The sequence below is a fragment of the Acipenser ruthenus genome, chromosome 5, assembly GCF_902713425.1.
Source record: "Acipenser ruthenus chromosome 5, fAciRut3.2 maternal haplotype, whole genome shotgun sequence".
Lineage (NCBI taxonomy): Eukaryota > Metazoa > Chordata > Actinopteri > Acipenseriformes > Acipenseridae > Acipenser > Acipenser ruthenus.
In genome coordinates, this window is record NC_081193.1 from 46920472 (window position 1) to 46933741 (window position 13270).

The 13270-nt window shown below is 38.4% G+C and overlaps 1 protein-coding gene across 2 annotated transcripts in view; it reads right to left on the reverse strand.

Moving 5' to 3' along the window:
• Window positions 1-13270, reverse strand: part of LOC117403081 (acyl-CoA:lysophosphatidylglycerol acyltransferase 1-like) — a 66676-nt gene that overhangs the window by 50921 nt on the left and 2485 nt on the right. For both annotated transcript variants that reach the window (XM_059024286.1, XM_034004983.3), the window contains exon 3: window positions 162-280. In XM_059024286.1, the coding sequence (XP_058880269.1) occupies window positions 162-280 (119 nt within the window). The remainder of the gene's footprint in view (window positions 1-161; window positions 281-13270) is intronic.

Here is a 13270-nt window from a genome sequence, read left to right on the forward strand (position 1 = left end):
CACACACACTAAATATTTATTTGTTTCTATGCATACTGTAAGCAAGTAGCTGCAGCAATGTCATTGTAGCCCTTGCAAAGTCATTCCACAAAAATGTTTCTTCTTGAAGGTAAAGCTTAATGAATGAAGGGAAGTCTGGCTGGTCACATTAGATAACATACCGTCCCCTTGTCTTGTAGGCACATCATTAGTGTGCAGACGTCTCCTGTCGCCTGATGGTTTGCAATTACCACAGCTGCGTCTTCTGAAATAGGCCGGACGTCATCTCCCCATTCCATTACTGAAAAACAAAAAAATAACACTGCAAAGGTGAGCAAATTGTCTGGCTACTTGTCAAAAGTTCTGCTACAAACTCCTCAGATTCAGCATTTAGAGCACACAGGTGTCAAACCAGGAACCGTAGTAGGTCACTTCAGTTAATGTTTATGTTCCTATAAGCACCTACATTTTATGTCTTTGCAAATGTAGCATGGTGTGCACAGAATAGTAACTACAGACATTCAAAAGCTGCAGGCCTTTGTGTGTAATTAAAAGCAATGCAAGACTGCACTATAGAATAGTGCACTATATATTTGAGTTTGACATCACTGACCTACAGAAGTTAAGCAAATATCAGAACAGAATTTCACTGGGCCAACTTCACTTGATATTAAAGTGGATTTTCTTGGGGGGCTCCCAAGTGGCACATCCAGTAAAGGCACTCCACATGGAGTGCAGGTTGCACCCTATAGCTTGGAGGTCACCAGTTCGAATCCAGGCTATGTCACTGCTGACCGTGGCCGAGAGTTCTCAGTGGGCGACGCACATTTGGCCAAGCGCTGCCAGGGTGGGGAGGAATTAGATTAGCTGGGGAATCCTTGGCTCACCGCACACCAGCGACCCCTGTGGCTGGCCAGGCGCCTGCAGACCTGCCTGTGTGCAATTCAGAACTGCGTGGTCCTCTAACACTGCAGTTCTATAGTGGCTTCACGACGGGCTTGCAGTGCAAAAAAAAAAAAAAACCAATGGCTGACGGCACACGTTACAGAGGACGCGAGTGCTCGTCCTCATCTCTTCCGAGTTAGTGCGGGGGTTGTAGCGGTGAGCCGGGTTGGGCATTCCAAATTGGGAGAAAAATCAGGGGAAAAATAATTGGCGATTCCAAATTTATTTAAAAAAATAAATAAATAAATAAATAAATAAATAAATAAATGTGGATTTTCTTAATTCTCTACGTTGCATTGATTCAGTAAAAGTGGTTCTTCACTGGCTGTTAGCAATGCAATATTTTCATTCAGTAGTAATGTTAAAAAAGTCAGGTATAAGTAAACACATGTTACATGTTTATATTCAACAAAATTACTTTATCTGTAACACACTTCAAACCAGCTTGCTACTATAGTATGTATGTCTGTGAAACATATATGCTCTTTAAATCTCCAAGCTCGTAACTTTTAGCTGAAGAATAAAAAAAATAAGAAACAGTATTGCGTTTTTATTTGTTTTTTTTTTACACATAGTGTTTGTTTTATACAGAGAACATTTTACAGGAAATGTCTATAAAAGCAGATTTTTTCAACATGGACCTACGGGATTACAACCTAAAACACAGTAATTGTGAAAACTATGCTTTAAACTGTATAGGACTCAGCACTTTATATACAATTTGTAATCTGCTTTACAGTATCCATAAGACAGTACTTACACCAATTTGGAGATTTTATATTTAAAAAAAAAAAGCCTTCAGGCTTTTGTGATCAATGAAAAGCAAATAATTCAATCCTTTATGATACTATTTATTGGCAGCATGTATATTTTCTATAAGAAGGGGCGTATTCTGGAAGGAGTTTACATATATTTGGCATGTGTTATACTATCTATTATACTTTAGGGGTGGGAGTTTTGACTAAAAACAGATATCCAAGTACCACCAAGGGCGTAATTGAGTTCAATAAATGCTAGTCCAATTAAAGGCACTCAAACTCAGTGTGATTGATTTTCCTTCTGTAAATATAACAGGCTGTAATACATTGAAATACTCCAAACACATACTAAAGGTCAAAAAACGAAGTAAGGCAAAGGTAGCAATGTAGTGCGGGGGAGAGATTGGCATGCTGAACTCTCATCTCAATCCAGTACTGACCCTTTCTTGCTGTAGCTTGTGCATTCTACATATGCGATTTCAATTCCTCTATAATATACTTTTGTTATAATCTAATTGTATTCTGTACAGTTTATTGATTAAGCAGTCATTATTCAGAATACCTACTGTAACCATTTTAAAGCAAACATGTTCTGTTGTAAATTACACTGGAATGACATTTGCAATGGTGGTTTTACAACAGTCTCATTTTGGTTCACAAGGAATAAGCCATCTAAGTCAACTTGCTGGTATTTGTTTTTAGGTAAAGAATGCTTTATACTAGCAAATCTGTGTCTGGTATTGAGTCCACTGAAAGAGCAGCTGCTACTTGGTTAAGGGCCATTAGAAGTGTCTCCAGTAATACAGTATTGAAGTTAATGGATCACCTGGCTAGGATTTTTGTACAATCATCACTGCAAATGACAACATAATGTTTGTTAAATGCTCCTTGTTGCTTACGTACTTATGCTCTATTGTTCCATCCCAGGAGCTTGACCTGCTGGAGAATCATCACGCAAACAGCACTAATTAGCATTGGTACAGTACAGTAAACTTCAGATGTGTGATCCCTGGACAGTGCTGACACGGTCTGAAGCACATCATACAAAACTGTACCTCACAAGCAAAATGCATGAAAATATCAGTTTCAAAGGGGGTCTCTTGTACAAAGTTGTCACCAGATAAGGTTTTGAGTCACTGACTCATTTACTTTACTGTACAAGTAAAACATATTTTGGGTGAGTAAAATTCACTGAGTTTCTTCCAACTAGTACTAACATTAGAGTACAGTTTTTATAGTTCTGTAAGTCTTCCTTTCTCATTCTCTAGTGCTCTCCCTTTCCAAGTTAACAAACACACTGCCTAAAAATGTAAAAAAAAAAAAAAAGAAAAAAAAAAAGAAATGAAATGAAATATTTTTATAAAAACGTTACCGATACGACACTAAAGCAAATAAAGAAACTATAATACAGTATTCCTTACTGATCACCTTGCTATAGCAATATAAAGCATCCTGACTCTCCAAACACAGAATATTGTATTTATTATAAGATTTACCTTCCACAAATTTGGATAGCAATTTATTTTAATATTTTTTATAAAAGTTTTAGATCATAAATACTGTATAGGAGAAACATTCATGTGTGCCTAGCTCAATAACAGTGTTTCAAACTGACATCATTAAGCAGAGACAGAGAAAAATGTACTTTGTGTGAACATGGATGATGGCCAAAGCATCTGTTTATTTGCAATGTCATGTACCGTAGAGTAACAAGCAGCCATTCAGTGTGTTAAATCTTTTACAACAACCAGAAAAATCTCTCATTTGCAGGTTAACGTTCATCCAGCTCTCGATGCTTAGAGGCTGCAGTGCATGTATTATAAACTGAAATATTTAAACACATTTGCGCAAACACAGCCAACAGTTATGATAAGAATTATTACACAGTACACAAAGGCAAGCAAAGGTTGTGGCAGTTGGAGAGTCTCTTTTTTTTTTTCTTCCATATTTGGAAACAATCGCACACTTCCCTATTACACCCAGTGTTTGTTTTAAATCAGCCAGTTACTATCTGTACTGTTTCACAAGCAACTGTGCCTTACATTCGAACTCAGGAATTTCCGCTTGATACATCATTTCAAAGAAACCTGCTTTATTAATGTAGAGCCATAGACCTTTTTGTAGTGCAGTCAAAAATTGCTCCCTCTTTACAAAGCCTAGTCTTGTGGTCACTTAAGTTTTGCTGGCAGGCACAAGTCTCTATGTTGCCCTGTAAATACACAGGTCACATAATAGGATTCAAATTGATATTTAAAATTAATATAATGAATGCGCCTTCTGTATTACAAAAAAGGAAATTATCCATACCATACATAATAAAAATCATAACTTAAGAGAAGATGTACACCTATTCCAATTAACTACAATATACGTTACATTGACTTGTTTGTACCGGTCTGTTTATTTATGGATTTATTTATTAATTTGCTGAACCAACAATTGCATTTCTGCTATTTTTGTTAAGTTGCTATGTAGTAGAGAATGGGTCCCCTGATTCCTGGCATATCTTTTTTTTTAAATCTCTCTTTTACTGTGCTTAGGACAATCAAATAATCAAATAGTTGTTTGCCCTCTTGCGGACCGCAAAAAAAGATCACCGTCCTAAACCAGGATGGTCACACAACACACCATGCAAGGAACAGCAGTCTGTCTTGGCACATCAACAAAAACTGCTAGTGTGACCAGGTCTTTACTACTAACCAGCTGTTTATGGAGTGTCATTTTCTGATAGGAGGTGTTACATCAACGATTTACTTAAAAATCTAAATAACTATTGAAAAATAATAAAATGGTATCCATACTATCCAAAATCCTGGTAAATTGGACTTTAAATCAATATACTGGAACATGGACACTGTGATAAATTGCTCTTACTCATAAACAGATATAAATTATTGTATTGAGGTAAATTGCCCAAATCTTTGAAATCTATAAAAGAAGCTGGGAGAAAACATCTAGATTTGTGCTGGTACAGGCATGTTTCTCAACAAAGTGAAGAGTCAGCAATCTACCTTTTATTCCCAATCTAAATATTGTAAAAAATATTGCACAGAGAGTTTGTTTAATGTTTGCAAAGCCTCCAAAGGCTGCAAGATTACCTAAAAAGCGTATTATACTGTAACTTCTTGTCACTAAAAAACATGTAAAGTTTCATGATATTTGCGCAGATACAGTTTGCATATGCTTAAACAAGCACAGGCCAGAACTCGATCATGACGCACACAAAGCTTGACAGGAATGTGTGTACAGTACCAATTTGAATCACAATAAACCCCCAACCCCCTTACAGTAGTAAAGACTCAAATTACATCATTTTAAAGCTGTTAGCACAGTGGACCCTTTTCATTGAAAGAACACGGAAGTAAAGGCAATTCTGTTGACATTTATTTTCCCTGAACTTCCTTCAGTATTACAGTACAGCACAGGATAGGTTTCTCATCAAGGCATGAGGGTTTAACAAATGGCAAAAAATACCACAGAAGGAAACCATATAATACACACACACTGCATTACATACATGCTTATGAATATTGTGTCTCTTTTCATATGGCGTGCATATGAACACAAAGCCTGGCAAGCTTCCCCGTGTACGTCCTTGCCACAATTTATCTAAACGTAAACAGATACAGTGCTAAGCTGTGACGGCAGTTTGCAGTGTCATCACTAATAGAAGGGAGAAGGCCAGATGCAATGCTAGCGTTTACCTTCCTTGTCTTTGTTGGAATTTTCATTACACATGGTTATTTGTGTGCTCGTAACAATTTGTTTAAATCTGAGTCTACTGTAGGGCAAAGGACAAGAAAAAACAAACAATAAAATCCTTCAAAAAATGTGTAACTAAAAATCCCAAAACCCATTGTGAGAGAGTGATGCCTGACATACAGTACTGTAGGACTCTTGCACACAAAATAAGTAAAATCATACAAAACACATCAAAAATCCTGTACCAACTGCAGCTTTATTTTGGAAAAACATTAAATTAGCATGGAGCAGTATACATTTAGATAGCTGTCGATTAATCCTGAATAGATCATGTTAGCACCCGCCAGTTTAGCACTCGGGAAAACCAATCAGACTTAGCAGCATTCCAGGTCCCCCCTCAAAGATGAGCAAACATGATAGAAAATGTGTTAAAGGTCCTAGTCAATTATTTCTTAGTGCTTACTAAATAGTTTACACATGAGGGTCTACAATTACATCAACCAAAGAAGATACAGTACAAACCTGTATTTACTGCAGCCTGAACCATGCCATCTCCTGGCCTTACTGTATATGCGATAACCCATTCTCGTGAATGAGGCAACATCAGTAAGCAGCCACAAATGTTCACTCCCACTGGCAAGAGCTTAATTAGGGTTTTACTGTTTATGAGCCTGTTTCAACAAGATTTATTTCTTGCTTAATATACAACCAGGCAAGCACTGATCTGCTATAATATAAATCACCTGTTCATTGGAGTAAACCCTTGCTATAATGAGATCATCGGTTGCATATTACATAAAGATAAGGGGCAGCTGAATAGGTTCCACAGAATCAAATGAGTTTTCATATAAAATGACACCTCAAAGTGATTGGAAACAGTCAAGAAAGAAGAGAGTACAGGGAAAATGCCTTTAGTGGTGTCTGTTACAGTGCTTATCTTCTTCTACAGTATGTGTGAATTGAGTTGTATTACATTTTGGTGGGGTTGAATTTACACATTGAATGCCAGTGTCAATATTTTTTTTTTTTTTTTTTTTTTTTTAATGCCACCATGAACACACACACATGGCACCCTGCTCAGTTGTCATTTGAGGGGAGGTAAAATATTAATGTATAGTGGCTAATGCAAATCATCATTATTATACAGTAGTCAACAAAGGGTCATCATGAGAAAAAGTGAGACTATTGTCACATCTCTCTTAGTTTGAGTTATTTGGGAAGTAGCTCAAAATCAGAGAAACTGGGCTTGAATGAATTCTCTTAGCACAAATTTCAAACATGTATTGTAAGAGTCCAGTTCAGAATGTGCAGCTAAATCTCTCTGCTGCGAATGGACATGAACATGATTGATTACAACTGATTTCAACCCATTCCCAATGGCAGATGGATTGTTAGCCATTTTTAAACAACTGTATATGTCTTGATGTATTACAACAGAAACTACTAAACCACCACCCTAGACCCTGGCAAATAAGAATAATCTTAATATATATTTTAGATGCTTGTTTGAAGTGTCTAAAATGGTTTCATGCATTCATGACTAGTGGAGTAATGTTACAAATAAATAAATAAATAAAATCATAATTTTAATAGATTTAAATATATGTTTTAACATCTCCACCCACTACCTTTTCCTGGCTTGCATGACTCCAACACAGTAGTGGCATGTGTATTCTGGAAATTAAAGAGGAAATGCATCTTTGCACAGAAACACAAAAAGTGAGAGAGGGTAAACCTCACATTACACCATATGACCAGTCATGTTGAACTACTCAACCAGAACATTCGCAAGGTGGAATCCTGCCTTGTGAGGTGGGACCTGATGAAGAGGCAGGATTCCAGCATTTCTTATTATTTGTCCATCTTATGAAAAAGATGCAACACAGCGCCTTTGCATTTTGTATGAGTTTAGCTGCTGTTAAACTGTGTTGAACATATGCTATTAAAATTGAACAAAATGGTCCAATGGTGTAGCGGTAAAAGCCAGTGCTTTCAGCCGGGTCAGTGGGGAGGTTTAATTTTCTGGTCAGGGAATTCGCTGCCTCTAGGTCCATGGCTACATCCTGTCTGCCAAGCACTGAATTGCTCTCTGTCCGGCATCAGTGATGACAGCAGTTCCTCCGAACAGTGAAACTGTCATCGGAAGAGATTGTGCAGAAAAAAAAGGAGTGGCTGCGACAGAGGAACTGGTTATTATAATACATTTATCAAATAGTGTATCATACATGTACATTTTACCTTTTTGTAACATTACTAGTTAAAACAAAACACTCTTTTTATTAATTGCATTATTCTCTAGCTTTAAAAATGAATTTATTTCTGAAGTCTTGCTTGATCCTTAGGTTATTTTGGCCTTGCCCCTTTTTTGCCCATTTAGAGCCTTGAACCTATACAAGTGTTTCCTGCAATATGCCTTCAGTATAACAAACACCATTTTGAAGCACATTTGAAAACACCTACTGCTGCAGCCAGCAGGTTTTAGCAGGAATACAGTATACAGTAGTTTGATAAACACCTTATATAAAAAGGAGTATTAACCAAGGCATTTTGGCCATTTTGTTCAGGAATATGCACTGTGGCGCAGTAGCATTACAGCCCAGATGGTATTTACAGGAAGAGAGACTCAGACACAGAAAGCTGCAAGTTTTAATGCACTAATATGCATTTTTAATAAAAAAAATAACACTGACAAAACACTCATCAAAATACACTTAACAAAACAAATGGCACAAGGGCCAAAACAAAAGGTTTTACAAAACCTCACAGATATAAACAAAACGGGACAGTACAGCACGGAACACAAACATACACCTCCACCTCTATCGCCAACATGAATGATACTCACTTTCAACTAACACCCGTGAACACCTATATTATACAGCTATGGCTGAAGACTAATTAATAACTTATTCAATTGTCGGCTCCAGACACATTCCCACGTGTTTTGACAGGAAGAACTTTAACCCTGCCTGCCAACCCAATATTCCCCACACAAACACACGCTGGCAGGGCTTCCACTATGCCACACTGCCACATACCTCCACCCTTGTACGCAGCACACATGGCCGCCATTGACCACCTCGTCCCCTAAAACACCAACGCCCTCCCCCCATGTCCATCTCCCCCCCCCCATGGATACTTGTGGGCACCCTGGTAAAGGCAACACTGACAGGGGTACATTCCGGCAGCGAAAATGCTGCTAGTGGCAACGCTGGCAATGGAAAATGCTGACAGCGGTGTGTGGCAATGCCGGTAGTGGCAACGCCAGAAGCCACCTCGTCCCCTAAAACACCAACCCCCTCCCCTCCCCTCATGTCCACGTTCATTTCAAGTAGTGCAATGGACACATCAATAGGTGTTGAGTTTTGTTCATGCTAGCTATAGGTCATTCTTTGAGGCATTGCCAATAGAAACTATAAACTTCAACAGATTGTGTCAGCCAATCAGGTTTTGACCAGAGGTCATTGGTAAACTCCTGCTGCAGGTAAATATTTATATTTCCACACAGGAAGGTGTATACTTTTAATGTTTTGTATGTTACTTTCTAAATTACAAACTTCCTTCGCTATGGGTTAACTCAAATGAAATCCAAACAAGGTTACTCAAACCTCTGGTGGAATTGGAGAGCCGCCCTGAGGTCAATCATCTGCACCACCCTAGGTCAATACACTGGCTCAAACAGTCATGCAACTATCCAAATGCTTTAGTAACAAAACATAAAGGTGGTACCAGGGGCAAATAAAAATAAATCTGACAGCATTTCTGATCACTGTGACCTCATCAAGGGCAACTTCATATCACACAGAAAAAAATAAGCAGTTATATTTTGTAAAGAATTGTTTACATAGGCTACTATATTAGAGCTGGCTGAACACAGCGACCTGGAGCTGAACCAACTCACCCCCAGTGTCACACACAGCCAGTCGATTCCTGAGCTAGGATTCACAATCTATTCTTCTACAGCCTCTCCCATGCCCTGCACTGTGTACTGTGTGGTGAAGAGTGTCAGCGTTGATACTGCACACACATCGGTTGTCATTTTGACAGAATCTGTCACCAAGTTCATAAACATGTACATATAAGAGATTCCAAGATCAATAAAACACTGTTGACAAGTTGATAAAAATGTCATCATACTGCCATTGTTGACCTGAACATTTCCATTTGTGGAGAATAAGGTTTTGGGTGATTGAGTAATTTACTCAATAATTTAGACACTATGGGAGTAAAATGTATTTTGGGAGAGTAAAATGCAACATTACCTTGAAGTCATGAGCACTTTCAATAAATACTGTACATATTTAATGCTAGCTTATAGGATATGCATTACTTTAAACTACTGTACAAAAACGTGGCCTTACAATAAAACAAAAATAATAATTATTCTTATTTTCTTTACTGACCACAAACATGGGTGTGAAGCAAATAAACGCTTCATCATTATTTTTAAACCTTTATTTTACTAGAAAATCACATTGAGATTAAAATCTCTTTTGCAAGTGAGACCTAAATCACCCAGATGGAATATGCTTAACAAAAGCCTGCATGCACACACAGTACAATATATTTCCAGTGATTTAAACTAAAACCAAAAAATGCATTCCAAAAAGTATTGTAATTGTGCCAAGCATGTTTTTTTTTTTTTATTTGAATCATTAGGTTTCCCTTTTTTGGAAATGCTATAGTCAATTCCAGTTCCCTTCCCAACACCCCGCCCCAGTGCGTATTTTGTATTTGTGTTGGACTACTATTATTTATATGTAGCGTTTGGTGTTTAAAAACACTGTTATGTGTTATTATTTAACCTCATGGATGGAGTTAAAATCCCCCATCCAGCTAAAACTTGTGCGTAGCATGGCCATCTCCCAAATTAATTAAGTAATTACCAACTGGGAGATGGCCATGTATCTAAACGCAAAGCAGCGACTCAAAGAGGGTTGATGAGAGCTGGAGTTTGGAGAAAGGAGACGGCGTGGCAGTAAGATCTTTAAAATAACAATTGCTACTCGTGCTGGCTTTACACCAGCACAATACTTGTTTGTTTGTTGCTGTATTATACGTGTTTGTTTTGGCCATCGTGCCATCTTGTTTTTGTTTCTGTTTTTGTTTAAACCTTTTATTTATATTTAACCCTTTGAGTAGTACAAACATACCGGTACGTTTGCTGCTCTCTGGTCCCCAAGGAGTACGAACATACCGGTATGTTCTGCAACTTTAACCTTGAATTACTGAGCCTACAAAACCCCTGATCACATAATATTGTAACAGTAGGTTTCTGTAACACATTTTACTGGTCTCTTGTGCCCTCTGCGAGATATCAACTGAATTACATATAATAAACCCATTCACAAAAATGTCAGTGTTTGTAAACTGGCGAAAAATCGCTCAATGAGAAAGAAGTATTAGTAATAATACTGAATTCAGATTCAGATTCAATTCTTCCACTGAATCGGATGTCAGCGAGTGTGTTAGTGAAGACATAAGTGAAGAATATTTATCATCAACATCAAGTGACAGCGAAGAGGCGGCGCCAAGCTCTGTGCGTTGCTCCATGCTTCAAGGAGTATCATACCCTGAAGCATTAGACACTCTCACTCCCTCCGCCCCCACCACCTGTTTGCCCGGATATGATTTATTCATGTCTCTCTCTCGCCCTTTTTTTTGTTAGGATATGTTGTTGTGGTTGTTCCATCCCGTTGATTATTGCCTACATGTTATTTTTTAGTCAAACCCTTTCCCTGTGACTAAATAAATATATTTGTTTTATTTACTTACGGTAAAAATGATTTGTCTGTATTTCGTCAGTATTCATTACATACATACAAACATATTGCTTTCAGCTTGTTTGTACGCCGTACTCGTAATAATCAAGCGCATGCAGAAGACAGAAAAAAAAAAAAACTCACTCCCGTGGGGCCAGCAGTGCATTTCAGAACTCACTACTCAAAGGGTTAAGAAATACATGCACTGCACTTCACCTTGCAGTACAGTCTGTCTCTTCCTGGTCTGACTTCACCCACAAGCCACCCATGTGACATAAAGTGTCAGAAAAGTGGGATAACAGCACCTCCATGGACTCAGGTCAGGAAAAGTACTGCCAGTGAATTTTATTTGAAGAACACTTTTTTGTTGTGTGTGGTTTTGTTGGAAGAAAATGGAAGAGGGTCTGTGGTGACGGCACTGCACAGAGGTGGGACACTACACCAGCGACTGACCCTTTTATGCACCCTGCGCAGAGGAGGAAGAAGGGGAGGAGCGGCCGTTCCCAGAGGCGTGCAGGGAAGCAGGCTCCAATGAAATACCAGATGGCAGCTGGGACGCCCACATCCAAGCTCACTGGGCAAGTTGGGGCCTTGCCAGCGAGGAGGAGGAGCCCCAGTGGCAGGCGCCCAAGAGGGGGGAGCCTGAGCGTCCAGCGCCCAAGAGGGGGGAGCCTGAGCGTCCAAGAGACCGAGCCTCCAGCACCAATGGGAGAAGCCCCTATGTCTCGTTAATCGTTTGATTTGAAAATGGGGTGCAAGAGGAAAACACTTAATGAGTATTGTGCACAATACCCTGACCGACGGCTAACGTCCACTGACTCTGAGTCCAGCTGTGCTGAAGCAGGAGAGGGGCGGAGCTCAGACTCCAAATACGGTAATAAGTGCAAGTTAGTTCTGTTCAACTATCTATTGTTTGGTTCTGTGCATATTATTTTACTCGTAAATTTATGCTATAAAAGTCTGTGTAATACACTTTTATATGCTGCGTTTTCTACGGTTTACTTGAGACAATTTTTTTGTGTAGGATCTTTATCTTTACAAGGTATAGCTCCAGTGTGACCAAACGTTATTTCAATTGGAAAGTTGGCAACCTTGGTTTTGTTGCATGTAGAATATGATAAATGGGTTTCGCTAAATTAGACGTTTCTTAATGGCATAAAAAGTCTTTTTTTATGCATAAAGGTTGATTTCACCCATTCTCTGCTTGAACTGAAAAATGAAGATCGAAAAAACGGTAAATTCTTCCTAAAATAGATAATCGAATTGGCAAAAAATATATATATATCAAATAGTAGCATGCTTAAGTTGAAGTTATAGTTTGAACAGTATTGGAATTTGTTGACTTTTGGTTGCAGTTCAACCTATGCTTTCATGTAAATCTTAGAAAACAGATGAAACATTTTATCCCTGGGACTGTATCACTAGCCAAAATGTTTGTCTACTTCACTTAGTTTATTACAAGTATTACTTTGTATCTGGAGTTTTGATAAAACCACAGGAATTAAATCCAAACCTAGCATAGGGTTTTGGGAGAGAGTTAGCTATAATAAGAGAAAGTGTGCGATCTAAAAACATCTTAACATTGAGAAAAGTGCAAAAGTCCTGTTCTAAAAGATAAGTGATAAAAATGCAGTACTGGTAATCTCCTGTAATCTAGTTGCAACACTGTACAACAGTCCGTAGCTTTCTTTAACTATTGATTTATCTAAAATACTACCTCAGAGAGCCACACAGAATTACGATTCACTATTAAAGAAAAGTAGTATTTTGTAACTTAAGAAATAACAGACCTGGTTTACTGTAGAATAATTATACAGCCCAGCCACCTAACCCCCTACATGTATGTTAAGGTGAACAAGCCCCTAATTAATTAGGATGTCAGCAGAACAGGTAGGCAGAGTTTACAGCATGCTTTAAAAGACTGAACATCCAGTAACAAATAAATGGAAACTGAACCTTTCCCATCCAAATGCAGTATCAATGAAAACTTTCTAGTCTTTTCAGCAGCAGTTGGACCGACCCCCCCCCCCCAAACAAGATTATGCCTTGTACCTGTACTGTAGAAATGATTAAACCAAACATCCCCCTACCACACACACACACACACACGCATTGCTAACTGTG